Genomic DNA, 24,727 nt, shown 5'->3' with positions numbered 1-24,727 from the left:
TTTGTAAAAAAAATCAATAATAAATGAAAGAAAATACACTTAATATTTTGTGTGCATTCCATTAGCATCAATGATGACTTGCAATCTCCTTGGCATCGATTCCAATAATTTGGACGTTGTTTAAATCGAGATTTGAGCCCATTTCTCCACCAAAGCACCCTTCAAATCATTTTTATTTAAAAATTTCATTATCCTTAAAATTTAATTCAGCAGATGCCATGAATTTTCAATTGGGTGGATGTCTGGCGTTTATGGCGGAGTTTTCAGCATTCTATGGACATTGTACATCACCCATTCCTTAGGTTTTCATAGCTGTATGTTTAGGATCATTGTCCTACTGAAAGTAGTATCTCTCACTTATGCCTAATTTCGATGCGCTGCAAGACAAAATATAGCGGAACACTTTATCGTAATCTACTGCTTTCATTATTCCTTCGATAAAAGCCAAGTTTCCTACACCATTTGCTGCCATGCAGCCTCAAACTATCACAAGACCACCGCCTTGTTTGACTGTACTATGCACATGTTTCGCCTGAAGTTCAGTATTTGGCTTGCGCCACATAAATGTTTGTCTCTCCGTTCCAAAAAGATAAAATTTGCTTTCGTCAGAAAAAAATAAAATTGTACCAAAATTCTAAAGGGGTATTTAAGTATTATTTCGCGAAAGTTAGTCTTTTTGCTATATTGGCCTCACTTATGAAAGAATTTTTCCTCGCTGTTCTGCTACGAAGACCACCATTACCCAGTACGTTTCTTACAGTTTGGGCACAGACAACCTTACCTGAACTTGACGAGATATCATTTGCTAAGCTTTGAGCGGTTGTAAATGGTTTATTTTGTACCGATTTTAAAATTTGTCGCCTTTCTCTCGTACTGAGCTTCTTCGGAAGAACGGACCTTTCCTTATTTTCAACACTACCCATTTCTTCTCGGTTTTTTACTACTACACAGTCGAGTAATTTAACTTTAAATTTGACCTGATTTGGCGATAACTTCAACCTTCATTACGGAGTAAAATAATTTCTTCACGCGTCGATAACGACAGTTCAAACTCTTTCGGCATGTTGGCTTCAAGATTTTTTCTGAACACTAAACAAATGTCTCGTTATTAGAATACGTTTCCCGATGTTCACATGTATACGTACAATGTTCACATTTTAACTAAAGTGACAAAATGTCGCGGGAATAACATTGTATCTAGGGAATGGTTGGTGTGCAAATACTTATTTGACTTTAAAAAAGGTGTTTTTACCATCTAATTTTTTTATTTCTGTTTTCTAAGAATTTTTAATAATCAATTCTAAATATATATAGATTAAGCTATTAAATACAATAATTAACTGAAATCATTCTGTGTTTTTCTAGGTGTAACTTCAAAAAAATTAGGTGTGCAAATACTTTTTTTACCCACTGTACATAACATACATTAGATAAGGGCAAGTGAAAAAATATAAAGCCCTATAGCGCAGATACAAGATCATTAAGGCAAATGAGGTAGACGCTGTTAACAATATCAACGTCTAATTTATATTTAGATCACTTATTTTTCAGGTACATCTTCAGTATTTTTAACACAATCGATTGATCTAATAAAGCAAGTGTAGTACTGTGAATAAAAGCTGCACTTATTTTAATAGACATTAGGCACTTAGGTATAAAGGCACTTTGTTATATTCTTTTTATCATTTATTTATGTGACTATTTTAACACGATATAGATTATAGATTATTCATATTTTATTAAATAACATTTGTAAATCTACACAAATATTAAAAAGCTTTAGTTGAACGCGCTAGTAGCACTTAGAATGTGTCACAACACTCTTAGTTATTTCCGTTTGGCCATAGGTGAACTCTAATAATGTATAGTATTCTCATATTTTATATGCAATAAAAAAATACGTATTTCTAAATCATAAGCACCTGTAAGATTTAAAATATTGCCATCAAATATTTAAATATTATTATCTGTATATTTATTAAAATAATCAATTACTCATTTAGGTACGTTTATAACAAGGTTTGATTTTAGAATTTCAAACGTTGACTAAGGGCCGGTCGCCATAACTTATCTATCTTTAACAATCTATTAAATCTATTGTATTCAGACATACAATAGAATTTTAGGTTTAACATTAGGTACATTTATAATCGTGTAACACATATAAATCTAGCCAAGAATAAATTAATTTAAGTCTTAGAGTATTCTTTTACCTCGTATTTACTTATCGCATCGTACCTTTAGTAAATGTAAAAATATTTTTTATTACTACTAATTACGAAACATAATTATGCAAATTTGTATAATGTAAATAAAAAAAATATTGTATTTCTAAAAATGCGCTTATTTATATCAGATCTTTTTAATAAAAAATGAGTTGATATACTTAGTACCTAAACGTAAGTACATAGTTTAAGTAATTAATATGAATAAAAACTGTGTTTAAGTTGCTTAAATTAGCTTATGTATATAAAATAATTATTTAATTATAAGGCTGTGCCGGTTTCTGAACGATTTTCACTAACTACGACCGGATTGTTAGTTTGAGCTGAAAAAAATAAGAAGCCTTTTAACACATTATAAGTATTTAAAAAGTAACATATTATGTATCTAACAGGCTTTATGGTTTTAAAAGGTAGATTTTTGTATATGTATGGTAGTTTCTTATAAAGCGCTCCGTAGGTAAACATTTGTCATAATATATTTTTTCGTTCAAATATTTTAGCCAGTGTAGGGAAAAAAAAGTTAGGAAAAACATTGTATACCGCTCTTAATAAAGCCAGCTTGCCTTGGTTTTATGTACCAAAAATAAATTGAAAAAAAAAAAAAAAAAACTATTTTATATATTTTGTTATAATTTTGATTACTTACTTATATATATATATATATATATATATATATATATATATATATATATATATATATATATGTATTTACTTACGATCTCGACTTAGTAATCTTGGTCCTGTAAGAGCTATAAGTATAGCCCCAACGGGGGCCGATATGTTATTGAAATAACATATTTGACTTTTACTTTGAATTGAATTTTCTATGTAAAAGATATATTTATTAATTTTTGAGATTATATTTTATGTTACTAAAAATTTTGTGATCGTCACTAAGCCATTCCGGGATGGGCACGGACCATGCGGCCACTCCCATCCCATGTAAGTATGGTAAATAATTATACAATTACAATATATATATACGTACTTGAACAGTAGCTTTGGCCAACCAAGTCAAGCCAATAAAAAGCTTTTCTTTGCTATTTAAACCACAACCGCCACTCACTAAAAATGTGGCAATAACTCTTAGTAAAAGGCAAGATATAAGGCACACTGCTCCCATTGCTATAACATCGGGGTCTAATGTATTTAGCTGAAAATAAGACAAAATAACTTAATAATCATATGTAAAATATTTTTTACTTTATTTTTAGGGTTCCTTATCTTTCAAAGAAAAAAGAAACCCTTGTAAAATTGAAGAATTATCGTACGTCTGTGTGTCAAGCCCTTTTATCACAAGAATGCTTGGAGATATCGAGTTGAAATACAAACCATATACTCATATACTCAGATCTACGATCTCATAGTTTCCTGTAAAACATACAATTCTACATTTACTTTAAAAAAAGATATGGCCGTTTATATCGCAAAAAACGTGTATTTCGTACTAAAAAAATAATAGCCTTAAAGGGGGGCAAAATTTGGTATTAAAGCAGCTAGTTCAAGTGAGGTATCACATGAAAGGGCTCTGGCTAAGCTAAGCGTGAATTTCAGAATATAATAAGCTCGAGCCCGACTCGCGCTAGTCCGGTATTTTTTTATTTAAAATATATATACTTACTGTTATTTGTGCCCCAGTAAAAGCGAATAATATTGGTTCAAAAAATATCCAAAGTATTCTAAATAATTCACTGACAGGATTATTGTTGATAGGCCAATCTTGTTTCTCCCAATTCCCGGCGGCTGCATAGCCAGAAGTCACAATAGCTAGAGGACCTAAAATAAAAAAGAATATAGGGGTCTTAAAAGGCCCTTTGAAATACTTTATGGAATAGCATAAACATTCACTAGCTAGGTAAGCTGAATGAGAAAAAAATATACATCATTCCATTATTTAATTTTGCAGGTGCCCGTATATTAATAGTGCGCTGCAGGAAGAGGAACTCCCAAACCAGTGTCTAATTTGCTACCCAAATTGTGGTTTAAGTGGATGATTTAATGCGCATTAACACTCACCGCTATTGTCCTAGCTCCTCTCAAGGCCGATACTAAACTTACAAAATAAAAATAATATGATAAAGTTCTACAAAATAGCAGCATCACAGACACCATAAATAGTAAACTAATACACACCTGCTCCACTCCACCCAATCGCATTCGATAAAAATAGTGAGAATAATCCTCCCAAGAACAAAGCTAAAAATCTTAACGGAATTGCATATTTATCTCCTTTTTCTGGAATAACGGAAATAAGATAACCCCAAACGTATCCAAAAACCACTCCTGCAACGATGGAAAGTGGGCCCTAAAGAATAAAAGAATTAATTATTATAAGGTGTGTATTTTAAAGTCTTTGTAAATATAACATGATGCTAATACATAATTTGCATATTCATTTACATTGTCCTATATTTGAAGGTTTATTTATATGAAGAAGAAGAAGAAGAATACAACCCACAATCATTGTATTCTGCCACAACTATACAAAACACGCGAAACATACGTACCTTCAAAATAGTAAATACTAACGCCCCCGTATAGAACATAGCGTTTAAGATTATAGCAAATACGGCAACACTAATAGAATCATCTATGGCGGCCGCCGCTAGTAGCATTGTAGGAATACCCTTGGCAACGCCATAGCCGCCCTCCCTCAGTCTAAACAGACACGGAACCACAACGGCTGGTGAAACTGAAGCTATCATAGAACCAAGTAGAAAAGCTAAAAAAATAATAATATAATGATATTAGAGAACTAGATAAAAATATGATGTCTGTTAAAGATTGACGCCATAGCGTAGTATATTTAAGACTAGCGGCCCGCTCGCGGTTTCACCCGCGTGAACTATGTTATTATTAATTTCTGTCTCCATGACTACGTCCTAGTGACGTCTATGCAAAATTTGAGACTCCTAGCATTTGTAGTAACGAAGTTTCATACAAACTTTCGACCCCAAAAACAACCCCTTAGAAGTCGAATATTGCAAATTCCCGTCTTAGCGAGCACCTACGTCCTATAAGTAACTCCTATGCAAAATTTCAGATTCCTAGCACATGTAGTTTCTGAGATTTCGTGATGAGTGAGTGACCTCTCGATTTTATATATATAGATAAGAGTCTTCTCACTGAATACGATGGACTCGCAAAATAATTGTGCGAATGTTAAATATGTCAATTATTGTATTACGACAGAAAAGGGGCAATGTATGTAAATGAGCCACTCGGTACCAATTTTATGGTTGTATGTGAATGGGAAAATGACTTATAAAAGTTTGCGGGTGTGGTTGTAATGGTTTCTTTCTGGGTACGTAAAATAAGTTCCTATTTTTTGATGTTTTCCTTTATTTCACGGGAAGTAACTGATAGGTTTTGAGTACGAAGTTAAAAACAATGCAAATAATATAAATACTATTATAATATCCTTAGATTACATTAATTTATAAGCTTAACTCTTTTCCGTGCTCTAAGGTGTGTACAGCTGTGAACATAAAGTGGATTTGACGCTTTCAGCTTGATACCTCAACTCGATCTTGAGTTAAACGTTATTGACAGACAGAAAATAAAGTGATCCTTATAGGATTTGTTCATTTATTTTGAGGAGCGGAACTTTTAAAATTTGGAAGTATTATAATTGATTAGGTTATCTCACCCCAAATCCATGGTAAATATATTAAAAAATGAGTTGTTACTGCGATAGCTATACATTCTACAAGCCAAGGTAGAAATCCAAGTTTTAATACAGCCTTATAATGTTTCTTAAGTACTTTCGCGTCCAGACCCAAACCAGCTCTCGTTAATATTATTACCAAAGCAATTTTTCTATGAAATTATAAAAATAAAACAAATTAATTTAAAAGATTATAGAGATAAATACACATTTCAAGTGAATCTTCGCAAAAATTAGGTAACATTTAATAAGTGTAAATGACATATTTTCATGTTAAATTGTGAAAATTGGTTTATTTAAATTGATGATGAATTTCTCACCTTAGATTTTGATTAAGCTTTTTATATTCATCGGTCATGTGAACCCAGTTTAAGTTTTGGAACAGTATCCCAGTCAACAACATCCCTATAAGTGCTGGTAGTGTTGTTACTTTCAACCATATCCATCCAACAATGTATGATGTGATTACAAGTAAAGTCATACTTAATAGTTCCCCATCTAAGTCCATTGGTTTCCCAAGTTCAGAGATCAAAATACCCCAAACTAATAAGACTAGAATAAAATAAAATATTATTTATTTTAATATAATCTCGTATCTCTATATACATATATGGACCGTTTATTTTAAAAGTGGTGTAAGTCCATTTTTGAGAAAAATGAGCTATCACGTAATTCATGCTTAATTTAATGTAATGTTTTTATATATAACCAGTCTTTAATTTTCCAGCCTTTAATTTTCTCGAAACAAAAGAAAATGGACTTACACCACTCTCAAAATAAACGGTCCATATATTGAATTTCCTTACTAAAACGAAATAGAACTTACAAAGTAATATTATACATATCCGTTGTGCAAACTGTCTGAAAGTTGGGAAAATAGGAAATGGAAATATTTTCGTCCACCATTTAGGTTGCCATGATGGCGTAATATCGGGTTGATGACATCGTAAACATAATTTGTACCACCAGCTGGAGTAAACATAGAGGTTTTTGTTATATCAGAATCGAGAAAGTAAAGAAAATTAAATTGTAACGAAACTTACGCTTTGCGTTCATCGATATCATCGTGATTTTCATCTGAAAAGGTGTGATTAAATTTATAAAAAAAAATCTTGTACGTAATTAATAAATAACAAACAATTTAAATATTACATATAAGTATTACCGGTAATCTATATAATTTAGGTATTCCATACAATACCCCGGCAATCAATAGAATACCTGGAGTTCCAGATAATTTATTAAATATTATTGTTCATTATATATTTTAGGTAGGTATTAAATAAATTTCCTATGGATTGTATAAAGTATCTGCTGTTCCACCGACAATAAGGTAAGTACAAGTTAAGTCAGAACGTTTTAAACATTCTAATCTGTATCTGTGTAAGTATAATAAGTATGTAAGTACTAATAAAAATCTATATAAAATGCAAGCAAGTTAATAAATCGCAACACGTTTTTGCCTGCCAGCTCGCAGGTCCTCGCTCTCGCCTTATACAATACATACCTTACCGGCTACGCATCAGGGTTGTACAGAACACCTATACAACGTAAGTATAGTTCAGCTTCACATATGCAGCAGGGTAGATAAGGTAGAGAGTCAAGAGACACTTCGCCCTCTATATTCCACCGAACTATGGAGACACTGTGTGTTGAGCGAAACTCAACACTGTGCATTGCATTGTCGCCAAAGCGAAGAAAAAAATATTAAATATTTAATTTCCTCGAGTGGGAATCGAACCCATAAACAACCTGTCGCCTAGACAGTCACACGCCATCTTTGGTGTGATGGCACCCGCGCCACGACCAGCCTCATTGAGACTAGTAGTAAGCTAGTAAGTATAAAATATTTCATATATTATCTGTACGTTTTAGGAATTTTATATATAGCTGAGGTATTGTATAGAATGCCGAATTATATAGATTGCTGGTAATATATAAAGTAACTAGAGTTACTTTATATGTATATTACCAGCTATTACCAGTTTCTTGTTTATATTAATATATATGGACAATGAAATTACATACAAGTATAAATATAATTAGGAAAAGGATATTTATCAGAATAATGGGCATATTAACTTTTTAACTTAAACTATGACGGAATTACTATGTTAATATTCAAGATGTGCGAAATGTTTAGTTAATAAATTTTTGTTAATTAAAATAAGAAACAATGATTATTACCTATAAAGCTATACACACGAGCACCTATAAACATAAAATGAGTATATACAATGCGATTTTATAACACACATAGCAAATAAATAATAATGAATGACTAATTCAAAATAATGATTTTTCGAAAAGTTTTTTATATTATAATATAACAGTCTATTTGAATTTTGAACATAAAACATTCAAATGATGTTGGTTCAGATATTAAAATTAAATACCCACTGACCTGTACGAGAATTCTGCTCCATAGTTAAAATATATATTGCTATTTTTTCCTAAAGTATTACATAAATATATTATTTTCATTACAAATTATGATTTTCATAAAATAAAATTGCAAGTAGAAGATAAATAAATATATCTTATGAAATATATAATAAACAAGTAAGAATGTAAAAAGAATAAATCCCCAGAATCAAGGCATAATATAAGGTGTACACATAAATAATTTTATTTAAAAACCAAATATTTTAATCAGACTAGCCATAATATGGATCTAACAATTTATATTTTATTAACATCGTAGAAGGTCGTTTTTACATGGGAGTCAAAAGTCAATAAGATTGTGTTTAACAGATACATGAGAAATGCGCTTCTATTTTAATTTACATTCAATTCATTTTACTTGTTCATAAAATTATATCACATGGTCGACAAATAGACTTTGCGATTAGAATTAAACCATGTGATTGTGTGTTAGATTTTTGCTAAAGATATTCTTCCAATCGAAAATTAATAGTTAAATAGTTACTTCGCAGTTGTATCTTTCAGTTGTATATTTCTGCAGCAATTAATGATTTTGATAAAAAAAAGAATTTTCGATTTAAAATACTTAGTTCAAATAAATTATTAAAATATTTAATCCTGAATTAAAATTATTTTCTTAATATATTTCATACCTATTTTAAATTAACAGAAAAATAATTAAAATATACGTAATGCGCTCTACATATATTGAAGGAAATAAGTAATTATTAAATGGTAACACTTGTTCATGTGTAATCATTGATTATTCTGTTTCTGTATATGATTCCAATCGCACTCCACCAGTGATTTATTTAACATTATTACAATATTTATGCTACATAAGTAAATATAAAATTGTAAAATTGTTTAAAATTAACATTTTTATTCAATATTTCATAACAATTTTAACAGATATAAGAGAATAATAAATGATAACCTAAAGGTATTAAATGTAATAGTTACCTTTTGTTTATAATTTTAAAATTCAATCACTTTAGTTTGTAAAACTAATAAAATAATTATACGTTTTATACAATAAATATTGTTATTATTAAAATACAAGAAAGACTGAACGCGCGCGACAAACTAGTCAAGTGACAAGATGAGATTTTAAGAAAGAGTTCTTATTAATTCCGTAAGATGGCGTACTTTTGCATTATATACAATATACATATAAAATTTAAACATTTATATATCCTATATTTATTTAATATAGAACCTAGTAAATTCATAGATAACAAAAGTAGTTATCTTTGATATAAAAACATACAATAATATTTATGTACTTACTTACTACTTCATATTTAGATTCATCAACTAATAGCGACAGCAAACAGTATGTCGGTTATTATACCAAAGAATCTTAAGGTTAATCGTAACCATAATAATTAATGATAATATTATTATTAGTGATGTATAATTATCGTTAGCAAAGTATATCCTCGAAAGAAGAATAGTAAAATTCAATAGCTTTCCACTGCTACCTAAGAAGCTTTAAGATAACACTATGAAAACTTAAACAATTATGTTTATTTAATATATTTAAATACAAAAGGTAGAAAGTTACAATAAATTAAGTAAAAGTATAGTTGTGTTTTATGTTGGCACAATTACCTTATATTCTAAACAGTAGCGATGACTTTAGTAGGAATTTTGACCCCGTTGACAAGTTAACAGTGAACGTGCCTTGGATAAACCATTAAATGCGTCGTTTCACATAGGCCGTTTAAGTATATTTACGAATAATATCACATAAGTACATATTATGTGGAATTTTCTACATTACACAAATTATGTTAAAATGATTACTTAAGTACTTATATATTTTTTATTTATCAAATAACTTCTATTAGCAATGAGATGAATCATTGACATTAGATTAATAGATTGAATAATATTTCAATAAAAAAATAAATTAATTAAACAATAATTACAACAATGCCTATAATTGCTTCTTTATTTGTGACTAGCGACTCGTCCGCGGCTTCGCCTGCTTGTACTACACAATTATTTATTTTCCCATCTGAATTACTTTCGTGGTTTATTAACGTTATCATTTTAAAGACAATATACATGCAATGATGGCTAAAGTCTCAGCCAATTCCATAAAACACTAATTTTGTAGCAGTGTAGAATAAATATAGAACTGACGTGCGACTAGGATGTGAATTCTTCTTATTGATATAATTTTTTTATGACATAGTGAAAACTGCATTTAAATCGGCTAAGCCGTTTCTGAGATTAGCGTGAACAAACGCACAGACAAACAGACAAAAATAAAAAAAATATATTGTTATGTAATAGAATAGATTTTCTCATGTATCTTCTATGTTTATTAGTATATTATTAGTTTTATTATATGTATGGATTTGTACATTTTAATACAATAAAATAAATAGCTTTATACAAACAAAGTAAGATGTAAATGTTGTATCTAAGTAGTGAATGTGAAAAGTCCACGCCTTTCTCAGACCCCCACAGGCTAACTCACCATAGCGGTAAGAATATAGCTGAACGTACCTCAATGCGACGACGACGGTTAAAGAAAATGATTCAAATAATTTCTTATTTTAAATTAAAATGTTTGAAATGTTTATTTAGTTATTTATAAACTATCCGTGTTGTTATAATTTGTGTTAAGACTATGGAATTTAGTATATTTAATGTGATCAAATTATTATGCATTGTTTCGATTTTTATAGAATCTGGTAAGTAACAACTTCCTCTAGTAAAATAATAAATAAATAGTCCTCTATATTTAGATGGTATTTAAATCGTATTATTCGGATATTTTGAATAAACTGATATGGTACTAATAGTTAAGTGTTTGCTTTATCTGTCGTTTTTTTATATTATTATAAATTTTGTTACATATTATCTAGTGAAATATCTTTTATTTGAGGTAAATAACAATTGGAAAAATGAAATTAATTTAATGGTTTTGTGAAATAGCTTATAAGTACTTATTTCTTTAAAAGCTAAGCATTTTAGAAAATGTTAATATAAATGTAGCTAATATAAATAAAACAAACAATACAATTAAGTATAAGGTTATTTTAAAAGATGAAAATGACAAGAGCGTCATTCTAGACAAGGCATTTATGTTAGTGAAAAATAATTACAAACATAGTTTTTCACTTAAACTTACAATGAAAATCGACGTTTTCTTGGTGATAATTTAGAAAACGGCAATGTATTGTGTGTACATACGAACAGCAGGTACAACAATTGTGTTCTTAACTATGAATTTCTTCATTGTCTGGATTCGTTTCATAAAATGAGTTGATGGGACGATAACAAATAACTCAGCTACCATAAAAAGTAAATGGCTGTAGTTATGCACATATCTCACAAAATCAATCTTTTTTTGATTCTTCATATCTTTTGTTTTAATTTCTCGTGTATACAGTGTACTGTAAGCTATACGAGGTAAAAATAAAAGTGAACTTATTTATTGACTCAATGTTATATTTATATGCAAAGGTTGACGACCAATGCTCGACAAATTTTGACTTTAAGTATCTTATATATATATTTTTTGCAATAAATGAATAGATATTAGCTAATATGGCCAGTATATTTTTTAAATGTAATATATTAATATTCATTATTTTAACCTTTGTAATAAAAGGTTAAAATAATTGGTTAATTTTCATGAAGTTCTAGGAATTAAATAAAAAACTATTTTTTACGCAGTCGGTTGAATATATGTATAGACGAATGGTTGACGATTAAACACCGTATCTGAAGGTGAAAGTCAAGTGTGCATCGACTTCTTGTTCTGATACACTATATAGAGTATTAAATAATGCCAATAGCATTTTCTTTTATTCTTTCCTAAGGTGTTTTATTTTTATTTTTCTTAAAACACAAAGTTAGGTCTTAAATATCAAAGGATCAGGGGAGAATATGGAAAACATTATTCGATATACATTATACTTACTAGAAAATCATGGAACTTTTTATTTTTGTTCACAAGAGGGTAGGCAGGTATGGTGGAGAGACAATAATTTGAATATAGATAAATCGCGTGTATGGTATTCGAATCTCCAAATATCGAGTTCACCGTTAGACACTGGCACACTGCGTTAAGATGACGATTTTTTTGTAAAAGGCTTAAATAAGAGGGCTTTTAGAGGAATGAGGAGGAGGAATTTTAGAGGATTTTAGAGGGCAGTTGTGCCAGTTGTGTAGTTCTCACTCAAGGCAATGAAAGTTGCACCATTCATCACTTAATGGATCGAACGTGGAAAAAGAAAACGGAGTGTATTAACACTAGCTTTTCTTCTGTCTATCCTTCTATGTGTGTAGTGATACAGCAGGAAGCTAAAAAAATATATTCTTGTAAATACTTTTCGATATTTTATACAAATAATTTTATCTATTAATTTATTAAATATGTACATTTTAAACATATAAATAAGTACAGAACTAACTATTTTGTGTTCAAATCGTTTTGTGCTCAATTAAATTTTATAAAGTTCTTTATAGAAAGCAAAAATACAATTTTTGTCTTAGCGCTTCACTACCCCAGGTAATGATGACTTTCTGAAATTTTCTTTTGATATTTTTTTTCCTTTCTTCAACAGTACCAGAAACAGATGGTCAATTGATGCCTTTGTTAGATTTTCGATATTGGAGGTGTGTTATGAAGAGAGAATGGAAGTGTCCTGATAGTGAAATTAACTTTTATTTATATACACCGTAAGTACTTAATCTTATTTTTAAACTTGCATTGGGAATTGTAAGTTATATAGTTAACAAGTATAAACGTTACATATGATTTTGTAACCATACCGCAGCGTAGTGTTCCGCGACTCAACACGCAATGACTCCAGAATTCGGCGGGAAGTGGGGAGGACGGAACTGTCTTAATGGGACCGGTGTGTCATAATACTAGGTTCCTAAGTTCCCTCTGCGTACCCTGCTCTGGGATCGGCGGGATCTAGGGTGAAGTTAAAAATATACAATCTAAGACTCTTGTTTTCAATTTTATTAAAATTTTACGTTAACTTTAGTATACACTTTATAAGTGTCGCGTCCACCCACCATCCACCAAAGGGGTGACTTGTCCCTTCACTTTTGACGATTTTCTCTAAGTAACCACTGTATAGGTACAGTAAGACAAAAGTTATTCAAAAGCTATTAAATACATTATAATGCCAAAATATTTCTAATCTTTACAAATTATTTATTACAAGGGAACACCCATATGCACAGTGGGTGGATATTAGAAAACCAAAGAGATTACCAGCGTATGGGTGGAAACTGTCTAGAAAGAACGTTCTGATTGTACATGGCTTCAATGGCACACATTCTAAGACGCCGATGACATTTTTACGAGATGGTATGTGAAATAATATGTATTCTAATAATATCTCCATAATTATTTTTTTGTTTGTCAGCTTCACGTCGTATTTCACACACAGCAGGGTAGGCAGGGAAACTTAATGTTAAGACACTCCGTTCCCCATTTTCCGCTGAATTTTTCGAAGGAACACCTGTTGAGTGGCGGAACTTAACGCTGAGCTGCCTTGGTGACAGAGCGAAGAAATGAACCTCGTACCTCTAGGCTACGACGGCCTCTATTTTTTTGTTTGTCTGAAAACTAAGTTAACAACACAATGACTGTTCTTTCACTTGTTGTAAAACTATTTAAGATAGTTTAACATAAAAACGATAGCCAAAAATTGTATGTTGCTATAAATAAATATATGTACAAACAGAGTAATCACATGATTGAAGGACTATATATATTAACATTAGCTTCATTTTCCCCCTAATTTAAAAATTTAAGGTTACCTGCTTTCAAATTAATGGTACTGACATTAAGATAAACAAGCATAAAACTTTAATGTTGGATGAGATAGAACAGGTATATGTATTTATTTACTTTAAACTTAAGCTAATAAGGTTCCAGATTATTTTTGACTCGTAGAGGAAACTTTCTAACTACTATACGATACTTCATATTTCAAGTTTAATATAAGTAGGTAATAGCTAACTTAAAGAAGAATACAAAATATTATAATATGATTTTATGTATTTACAGCATACCTATCCCGCAAAGACTATAACGTGTTTATGGTGGACTGGTCGGCTCTCACGAGGTTTCCTTGCTATCTCTCTTCGCTATCTAATACAAAGTGAGTATACTCGTAGCTTATAATTTATTGTTTTACGACCGAAAGTTTAGTATCTATCAATTTTATTATTATCTAATATGGATAATTCGATTTCAAATTATTATTTTTTTACATCGTATGCGTGACGTACGTTACCTTCTATGCTTTACGCTGTATCATGGTACCACAGTGTACATTCCACATAGCAGGGTAGACCGAAGGAACTCTAGTGTTAAGATACTCCCTTCCCATTAAATACCCTACACTTCTCTTCCTTACTTTCCGCCGAATTCTCGAGGCATGAATAAATAATAATTCAACCTCCAGTGGGAATCGAACTCACAACTGTCACGTTTACGGCATCAGTCTTATTTTGTTAATATTGTATTAATTTTAAAAATTAAAGGCTGGCAGCTCAATGTACGGCTCAGCTTTACTCGCATCTAACGCAGTCTGGAGCGAGGGCGAGGAAAATAACCTGTGTGGGGCACTCCCTTGGCGCACACGTTTGCGGGATGATATCAAATCATTTAACGGAGAAACAATATAAAATTATAGGTAAGTCTCAGTCTTTATATCTTTCTTAAGCAATGATTTAAAAATGCTATACGCTGTTTTCAGTATAGCAGGGTAGATCGAAAGATTTTATGAGTTTGATGGCGGTGTTTTAAAAAAGATCGTAAAATAACAAAAAAAACCTACGTCTAAACTATTGAGGAATCTTGATTATTTTTTTTAAATATATGTTTGAAATATTTTATCCTATATGCTGCTTCCGTAAAACGAGCGCAGATGCTACTACTGCGCGCCATATACAGATAGTATGTAGGTACGTAGAGTGGAAAAAGGAGACAGCAAAGCTTCTCATCTGCTGTTCATATTTTTTTATAAATAAAACAAATAAATTAAAAGTTTTTAAGAACATACAAAATATATATTTTCATCTTTAATATATACACAAGTATAATAATTTAAATTAGAGGAATTTTAGGTAACGCTAGGGTGACAGTTTTGACCTCTAGATATTGATTGATGCCTTCTTCTCCTCTGAAAGAAAAAAAAAGAAGTAAATTAAACGACTTTGTTTAAGCCAGTTTAATTTTTCCATTTAAAAAAAGGATTTTACTTGTATTTGCTATTAGTAGGCATGGACTATCATGGCTCAGCGGCATAGCCATACATGACACGGTTATAGGCTTCAACCCACTCGGGGGATGAACTATCCCAAAAAATATCATCGGTAAACTTGACGATACAAAAACGATAAAGTATTTTTATTTATTTCACATATTTTCCTCATATAGCTGGCATAGTTACAATAATATTATTTATTGCCTAGCTTACTTTAAGTATGTTTTAAAATATTAATTTAATTACTATATATGTACTTACAATTCTCTACCGATTCCAGAGTCCTTAAAGCCACCAAATGGAGTTTGACTTGTTACATGATCGTATGTGTTGACCCTGAATAAAATTTTATAAGTATATATGTATGTTATATATGTATGTTGATTTTTAAATCACATTTATTGATTAATTTTAAGTTATAAGCTATTACCAAATTGTGATAATGGCTGCCATTATCACAATAGGATGATAGCTTTTGACTCTAAATGTGATGGATAAGTATCAATAATCAAGAATGAATAATCTATAAAGATTATTATTATTATATAACAAAGGATAAGGCTATTTTCACGCTAAATATAATTTCCCGCTGCACGCCGGACGTAGTGCCGCATATAGTGTTTTATACGTAGAAAGTAAAAGGAGACTCTGTACACTTTATCTGTACCCTATTGTTTATATTAGATGGGATCAATAAAAAAATATTAAACAGACACAAAAATGACAATACCTTTACATTTTTCTACACCCTAGAAGTATTATTTTTTAAATATTTATAGTATATGTTACATACATATACTATATAAAAATAAAAATTATATAATAAAAATACATACATAAATAAAAATTAGCTTACCATACAGAGCCAGCGCGGATATGTTTCGCGAAGCTCAGTGCGATAGTGATGTCATTAGTAATGACACCGGACCCCAGTCCGTAGTTAGTGTTGTTCGCACGATCGATGACTTCATCGAATGTTTCAAACTTCAAAATGCTTTGAACCGGCCCGAATATCTAAAATATTAATATTTTTTTAGCTTTACGTTATATCTTTATTTACATGGAGCAGGTGACGTACCCCATTTTCGTGTTGAATGGCGGAGATCAACGCCGCGCTTTGTCTTTTTATCAAAGCAATTTGAGCGATTGGATATTTCCTATAGCAATACTCGTATATAAATATAAACAAATCTCTAGTGGAATATTAAGACAGCCAGCGGTAGGTTTTTTGCATATCTAATAGACCGGAAAAACGAAAATATTTTACTTTCTACTCTTTTATTTACGAAGGCACTTTAACATCACAGCTTGTTGAGCGTTTTGCTGACATTAAAGCAGTATAGACAGTAAATTTACATAGTTATTGTTTTAATGACATTTAAACGGTAATAGAAATTTGTAATTACTGGACTTGCCAGACCATTAAATCTTATAATGTAATTAGCAATTTCAACCATAATGTTCAACAACTGTTAAAACTACACTACTCTTCTAAATGCTCTGTCTTTACTACCAACAATTGATTTATTAAGTTTTGAATCTGCAACATTAACGAAAACTAAAAATACTTACCAAACATCATCTCAGACGAATAGGTTTTTGGTAAGAACTAGTGAAAATTTGGCGGAAAGTGTCTAATAGAAGTGTCTTAATGGGAATGGAGTATTTTAACACTAGGTGTCCGGGTTCCCTCTGCCTATCCTGCTATGTGTTGGATACACCGTGAAGTTAAAATGTGGAGAAAATAAAATAATCCGTTTCCCCGATTGGGGATCGAACCCATAACCATCGTGTTTTTAATCAAACACCCACCCTCTCGACGCGACGGCCTGACATCGTATTGGTAGAGAAATCAATGATGTATATGTAAAATAAGCTTTATATCTATAAAATAAAACAACTGACCTCTTCTTTAGCAATTTTCATGTCATCTTGAACGTCAGCAAACACAGTGGGCTTGATATAATATCCTTTCTCGCCCAACTTGTCACCGCCAGCGACGCACCTCGCACCATCGTTCTTACCAGCTTCGATGTATCCAAGCACTTTCGAATACATTTCTTGATCAATCTTGAAAAATGCATAGCTTTTATTAATAATCCTTAAAATATTTTGAATCGTGTGTGTTCGGTTCCCACTCGGGGAAATGAAATTTTTAATATTTTACTTTTTAAGGCCAAGCGCAAAAGAGGCAAACCGCCTGCCTCCAAAATTCGGCGGAAAGAGAAGAACGGAAGTTTCTTAATAGTGATGGAGTGTCTTAACACTAGTTTTCCAGCTTTTCTTTGCCTACCCGGCTATGTGCAATCTCATTAAAGCATCTAAGGTCATTCTGGCTACAAGTATATTGGGTTACATCAAAATTGATTGAATAAATATTTACAGAGATTTAACCAAATAAACTTTTGTATTTGTATGGAGTATAGAAATATTAAAAACCGTGCAAAGATGGAATTTAGCTAGATGTAAAGCTAGAGCTAGGGGTAGTTTAGGATTAATAGACTTCTAGATAGAATAGTCTGTCTTAGATAGACAGACTATTCTTATGTCATGTCAATTAGAAGTAATTTTATGACAGGACCAGATTAAGGTGAAACAACTAGTATATGTGTGTATATATATTTCAAAACTGTGTAAGTACTTTCGTTATTGCTTGAAATTTTACCATAATATGTGTAAATTTTTTATACACAAAACAATTGTCTTAAACAATTTATATAGTAGCATAGTTGTAATTGTAATTACATTTTATTTCATCAAATAATTTATTTTCATGTTTGGAGTGCTGATTAATGTAAATATTTAGTCAGTATCTGATATTATATCTTTATACGTAACTATTATGTTTGGTAGTTATTAATCTTCGATTGCTGATATGATAAGTATATGAAATCTTAAATATCTAATAATTTTATTATATTATCGATTCTGGTTTCGATAAGTTTTGTTGTTTCATTGATAATTCGCTGTATACTTTCTTTAAAAAAAAAACTGCCAATATAAAGTTTATTTTATTAAATCTATAGTAATTTAGGTAGGAAGTCAAAATTACAATTAAATATTATTCAAAGTTTTGTGTAATTCAACGGAGTTACGTTTTTAATACTGTTACAGTTTTTTGTCTTAATTTATAGATGAAGAAACTAATATATCTATAATAATAAGATTAATATAATAATTGATTATTATTAATATTAGTGAATTAAAAGATTACAACATAAACGATTTATATATAAGTATTTTATGACATATGTATATATCTAGGAAACGTAATAATAAATAGTAAAATACACGTAAAGATTATTGTAATAAAAACATAGTATTTAAAAATAAAAATAAAGTTATTTTCTTGGTATGTCGAAAAAAAATCACCTTTTTTATAGGTAGCAATTTTCATAAACTCATGGACTGTTATATAATGAAAATAATATATATATATATATATAAATAGGTACAATTATTACCTGAGGTCCTTGCTCAACATCATCGAAGGGATTTCCAACAGACCGATTCTTGGCTATTTCGGCAGACTTAGCTACGAATTGATCGTATATACCGGACTGAACAAATGTCCGAGTCCCGGCGCAGCAACATTGACCGCCATTAGCGAAAGCTGCTGCGTGAGCTATTTGCGCTGCTTTTTCAACTGTGGGACAACAATTAATGGATTATATTAATAATCCTTATTACCGTGGCCGCTTTGAACATAGCTGTCGATGGCTGCACAGATTTCATTCAAGGATTGTTCCTACTTTTGATTATTGTAATCCCGAGTGATTGTTCACTACATTTCGTTACATATAAGTAAGTAGGAGTCGTAACGAGAAAGGTAGAGATCTCTTTCTATGTTCACTAACTGATATCTCGCTCTCACCATCAGCGTCTTATACTTACCATCAGCGTCGTTGAATACCACCAAAGGGCTCTTGCCGCCCAGCTCCAACGAGACGCGTTTAAGGTTTGCAGCGGGAGCCGCTCCCATTATTAATCTGCCAACCTAGTAATGTATTTATTATCAAATAAACTTTTTTTTTTATTTTTTTAATATATAGGATATGTATATATTATATATATTAACTATAATATTTTAAACGTTAACGGGTATGTATAAAATAATATTCTTTTAAATAGTTAGGTTAGTGGCTTAGTGGTATTTGTATGGATGTTTTGAGATACGATTCTTATAATATAAACAGTAAAACTAAGCTATATACTTATTTATGCTTATTTACAATTATTTATTAAAATATAATTGTTTTTTTTATAATCTATTTATTTAAGTCTAAAGTACATGTCATTGATTTTTTTAATAATAATGATTTAATTATAACAATTGTTTGATTTCAAAGCATTTATCGCGTTTATTTTAATTTGGAAATTATTGAAATGTGTCTAAATACGTCAAGTAGTAAAGTCGCAATTGGGAACTCATCACCTAACTAGGTAACATATTTAAATTTATAAAGAGTATCCTAAAATAATAAATGTAAACCGCTATCCAAAATGTTAACGTGTATTTACGGGATAAAACAAATCCTAATGCCATGAAAGATATTCTAAAGTTAATTTACCTCAGTAGATCCCGTAAACGCGACTTTGTCGACGTCCGGGTGGTGTGAGAGCGCGGCGCCGGCCGTGGGGCCGTATCCGGGCACCACGTTAACGACGCCCGGGGGGAAACCTGCCTCCTTGACGAGCGCGGCCACAGCTAGCGCTGTTAGTGGCGTTTGTTCAGCTGGCTTCAGTACTATTGTACAGCCTGTGGTATTGTACATGTAGTTCAAGTCTTTATTTGGTTAGCTTTATAAAATTTATTGTTTTTCATTTTATTACGTTTATAGAATAGTTTTTTTTTATAAAATGGTATCTATAGCGTCACTAAAGAGACCAACGTATAAAATTTCACATTCCAAATTGTGAGCTTATATATTTATGTAATGTTGCCTTTTAATTGGTATTTAAATAATTAAATATAAGAAAAAGAAAATATAAATTTAATAATTTTAAATAACATCTAATAAAATATTTTCATTATTTTACATAGTTCGGTACAATCTTCATTTAATATAAGAACCTACTTAAATTGGGAGACTATGAATTTAAAAAGCGGTGCCCTAAAAAAATATTACCAATGTTATATTTACTTTCTTTATATTTGCGGAGTAGGTACAATTTATATTCTATTATTTTCTATATTTAATAATTATTGCTTAAAATATATTATTTATTATATGGATAAAATATATTTAAAAATAAATATCAACGTATGTTAAGCATAATATACTTAAAACTCTATACCTGCCGCCAAAGCTGGTCCTATTTTCCATGAAATCATAGGAATAGGATAGTTCCATGGTATAATCTGAGCACAAACGCCCACTGGTTCTTTAAGTGTCATCGACATTACTTCACCGTCTGTAAAATATTTTGTACATATTATTTCTGTTTTTTTTTTTTACTTCACGCTGTATCCCGTAATAAGCAGGATAGGCAGAGGGAACCTTATGTTAAAACACTCCGTTCTTCACCTTCGGTGTATTGAAGGGGAAATGAATATATGAAATATTTCATTTCCCCGAGTGGGAATCGAACCCACAACCTCTCGTGCTTATACATGCTCGAACCTCTACGCCACGACTGGCCTCAATCAATCATTTTGTTTACTATCTACTAATCTAAATAATTTTATTTGCAATTTACGTTATAAGTACATTTATGATAAAATGTCTTAAAAAACCAATTAGAATCGATATATCAAATATTTGAATTAATATTTTTTTATCTAAGCTGCTTTAAAAATATATCTAATACTTTGGTTTTAAGATTAGTTATTTATTATTTAGTTACCGGCAGGAATTGTATTTCCCAAAATTTTGTCAGCTTTCCCAGCATAATATCTTATGACAGTGGCCGAGTAGAATACTTCTTCTTCAGCAGTCTTCACTGGTTTCCCACAGTCTAGAGTTTCCAGTTCAGCTAAATATCTAGCTTGAGATTCCATAAGATCAGCCAATTTTAACATCAATAATCCTCTTTGTGACGCATCCATAGTGCGCCATGGAGAATAACGATGAAAAGCTTTTCTGGCGGCGGCAACTGCCAGGTCAATGTCAGCCTGAAATAGCCATTTTATTTGTATATTTTTGTTAGGTAAAATTATTTTTTGTAAAACGCAATAACCATTTTTTATTATTGAGCGTATTATGTTTTTTAATACAATTTAAGGATTTGCTTTTTTTTCACACTGTATCCCGTATATAGTATATTTACAATTGCACGCTTGTGTTCCTTTTCAAATGAAAAGGAATACTAGGCATACTACTACTAGGCACTCCGTTCCCATGAAGAAATCTTCATGGGAACGGAGTGCCTTAACACTAAGTTCCCTCTGTCTACCACGCAGTGTGCGGGATACCGCGTGAAACAAAATACTAAATATTCTTAGTATTCCTATGTGTAAAAGTAATAAATAATTATAGTTAGAGCATTGTAGTTAAACAGGGATGTGAATTAATGATATTTATAGAGTAATCTTTATGCACGTGTACTAATTATGACTGGCAGGTGCCTTATCTAAATGAACTAAAATTTAGTAAGAATCATATATTATTATAATATTCTTGTATTTTATACCTTATCACCTTCAGCAACTTGTATAATGACGGATTCATCTTGTGGATTTATTGTTGGAAAAGTTTTCTTGCTAACAGCATCAACCCACTCATTGTTGATAAACAGCTAAAAGAATTTAATAGTCACTTTTATCGTATTATTTTAAATTTTCAATCAAAAGGGTACTTACTAAATAAACATATAGGTGCAGAAATAAGGAACAGAGTTTTACCTTGCTGGGCATATGTGTCTCGTTACATTATATTTAAATTAAATAAAAAAATAAAAGTTATTAGTCTTATGATTGTATTTTTTTATTGAAGTATTAAGTACATAAGAAATAATTTAACACTGTGGGTAGATAACCTCCGCGGCTAGCGTACATACGCACTCTTTTCTCGTTGTTTTTGTTGTTGAATTGTTATTCTTTTAGAGTAAACAACAGTTTGCTGTAAAAATGGCAACAATATCAAACTTTGATATATACGTCTATAATTGCACAATACACTAGCGGTCATGATAATAATCATAATTTAAATCTTTTGGGAGTCGATTTGATTTTGCTCGGAAAAAAAGGTCATAAAAATAAAAAAATATTTAATTATTTTACATCTATCTAGGAAGATGGCAGGTACCCGCGGTACAACAAATGGTTTTTCCTGCGGAAATACCGATCCCGCAGGAATTACCGATCTTTATGTCAGATCCATAAAAATCGATTCAACTGTTCCTGAAAGAGAGTCAGTTAAAAATTATAAAATTATTTTAAAAGTATGCGTTTTGGAAAAACATGGTTATTTTGAAATCACAGACGGACCCTTCATTTTTATTTATATGTATGGATTATTGCATATCGCGAATTGCAATTTCTAAGTAAAAGGCAAAGAACGATTAGAGTAATGTTTACGCGGTAAATATTATATGCTAGATAATATTCTTATCTTGTTTTTTTTTCTTACTAGAAACAGTATCTATTATCACCTTACGCTTATATAAATAATTTGCGCAATTATAATTTGTTTTTTTTTTTCAAAATATTAAACGTACCAAGTAATTTGTTAAAAAATCATTTCCAATCATTGATTTATTTTTATCGTAATTTCGAAGGCATGAATTAAATGTTAAATTGTTATAACGACATCATTAATAATTTATGAAAATTGTGAAAATAGGCACCAGTCAAACTAGCGTGAATAGTTTTCAATTCGCGCAGTAATCCGAAAATTCCTATAAGTAGTTTATGTCGGTCTATGTTCTATAAATATTCATATTCATATATGTTAAATATTTTATAAAATGTTATATACATATACTTATAATAAAAAATATAATAATTACGTGCTAATTATTTTAAATGAATCATAAACTATTGAAAGTTGATAAATATAAGGAATTATTATTATATTAAAGAAATATCAGTAAAATATCGCGTTATTCACTACTTTACGTAGATATTCAAAAACAAGATCAGTTTACGCATACGAAATAATTGACCTTGGCAAAGAATTTTACCTCGCTCGGCGAATCTCATTCAAAATACAAACAACAAATTTATATTAGTCGATCTGTTTTCAAATTATAAAAAGACTATAAAAGAAAGAGATTTTATGAACTTGTACTTACTTTAGTATATTTAATATCCACTTTTACCATATTGTAAAGTATTCGCGCTTACTTTTATTTAAAATGACAATTCTCAACAAATAATAATAACGAATCGGTGTCAGTGTAGCTCTCACCGGACAGGAACAGTGAGGTACCACTGGCAAACCGGCGGCCGCAATTATTTTTATGCGAACAATGTTGCCAATTAATAAACACCTCCCATGCTAAATGTTACGCATATTTACCTTTATTTTTTATTTTATTGCGACAAATATTTGTTTTGTGTGAGGCTATTAGTAATATATATAATTTTTCTTCAATATCTTTATTCTTATAATTAAATATTGCAAGTTTAGTCTTGCTTGCTGGGTTCTAATATGTTTTAATTTTCGAAGTCTCATTGCTTTGTTAAAATACAACTAATATATAAAAAATATTTCATTGAGATACTGACAGATATCAACATGTTATTTTTAAAAAATGTTATATTTTTTGGGATCTTTAAAGAAAAGCCTATAGCAGTATAAGCACCAATATTATTACTTAAAAGGATAAAATCCATTTCATTAGGTATGTACCCACGTGCGCCAACCCAATTTTTTTTATTGATAACAAAATTTTAACACAGTTTATATGCAATATATTAGATATTCTTGACAAGTTCAATATTTCGGTGCTTTGCTGTAATGTTTTGAGTTAGGTACTGATAAAATATTAAATGTTTTTTCCTAATTAGATAAAATGTAATGGTTTAATAGCATTCATTTTGATTATTCCTATTTGAAGATATTTCAATCGTTATCGGTTTTTGAAGTTAGATATCTATTGTTAACGTTATTTTCGGGATATACATATTTTTGAGGAAATAGGTAAATTGCTAATTATATATTGTTACTTTTTAAAGCAGCTATAAATACTGTTTAGAAACCAATAGTAAG

General features: G+C 30.4%; 3 protein-coding genes across 6 annotated transcripts in view; 1 reads left to right on the top strand and 2 right to left on the bottom strand.

Annotated features, from left to right (window-relative positions):
* Positions 1 to 3,147: 3,147 nt before the first annotated feature.
* LOC146528667 (sodium/hydrogen exchanger 9B2-like) lies at positions 3,148 to 9,436 on the bottom strand. Of its 4 annotated transcripts, none has more exons than XM_085203631.1 (11): positions 9,280 to 9,427; positions 8,297 to 8,345; positions 8,080 to 8,103; positions 6,936 to 6,969; positions 6,719 to 6,861; positions 6,213 to 6,444; positions 5,875 to 6,044; positions 4,733 to 4,947; positions 4,359 to 4,530; positions 3,847 to 4,001; positions 3,148 to 3,378 (listed from the first exon to the last, which is right to left on the bottom strand). In XM_085203631.1, exons 2-11 carry the CDS (start codon positions 8,316 to 8,318, stop codon positions 3,193 to 3,195), a joined length of 1,353 nt encoding a protein of 450 aa, XP_085059757.1. In that variant the 5' UTR covers positions 8,319 to 8,345; positions 9,280 to 9,427; the 3' UTR covers positions 3,148 to 3,192. The 4 variants fall into 4 exon arrangements, with proteins under 4 accessions (XP_085059757.1, XP_085059758.1, XP_085059759.1 ...); XM_085203635.1 differs by lacking the exon at positions 3,148 to 3,378 and adding an exon at positions 4,242 to 4,273 and having other exon boundaries at positions 3,859 to 4,001; positions 9,280 to 9,436; XM_085203632.1 differs by lacking the exon at positions 8,080 to 8,103 and having other exon boundaries at positions 3,150 to 3,378.
* A 1,377-nt stretch (positions 9,437 to 10,813) lies between these two features.
* Positions 10,814 to 24,727, top strand: part of LOC146528664 (phospholipase A1) — a 28,680-nt gene continuing 14,766 nt past the window's right edge. The window contains exons 1-5 of the mRNA XM_085203639.1: positions 10,814 to 11,024; positions 12,906 to 13,020; positions 13,518 to 13,663; positions 14,369 to 14,462; positions 14,848 to 14,999. Of these exons, the coding sequence (XP_085059765.1) occupies positions 10,961 to 11,024; positions 12,906 to 13,020; positions 13,518 to 13,663; positions 14,369 to 14,462; positions 14,848 to 14,999 (571 nt within the window). The 5' untranslated portion in view covers positions 10,814 to 10,960. The remainder of the gene's footprint in view (positions 11,025 to 12,905; positions 13,021 to 13,517; positions 13,664 to 14,368; positions 14,463 to 14,847; positions 15,000 to 24,727) is intronic.
* On the bottom strand, positions 15,347 to 23,966 carry LOC146528666 (aldehyde dehydrogenase X, mitochondrial-like). Its single transcript, XM_085203630.1, has 11 exons — positions 23,808 to 23,966; positions 22,206 to 22,310; positions 21,420 to 21,687; positions 20,871 to 20,987; positions 20,144 to 20,331; positions 19,467 to 19,569; positions 19,037 to 19,218; positions 17,478 to 17,642; positions 16,429 to 16,586; positions 15,834 to 15,908; positions 15,347 to 15,488 (listed from the first exon to the last, which is right to left on the bottom strand). The coding sequence occupies exons 1-11, from the start codon at positions 23,835 to 23,837 to the stop codon at positions 15,413 to 15,415; spliced, it is 1,467 nt and encodes a 488-aa protein (XP_085059756.1). The 5' UTR covers positions 23,838 to 23,966; the 3' UTR covers positions 15,347 to 15,412.

This window comes from Heliconius melpomene, chromosome 19 (genome assembly GCF_056956725.1).
Source record: "Heliconius melpomene rosina isolate 202511_hmr_F chromosome 19, ASM5695672v1, whole genome shotgun sequence".
Lineage (NCBI taxonomy): Eukaryota > Metazoa > Arthropoda > Insecta > Lepidoptera > Nymphalidae > Heliconius > Heliconius melpomene.
The sequence above is the reverse complement of the archived record's forward strand: the minus strand, read 5'-3'. Positions and strand labels throughout refer to the sequence as shown.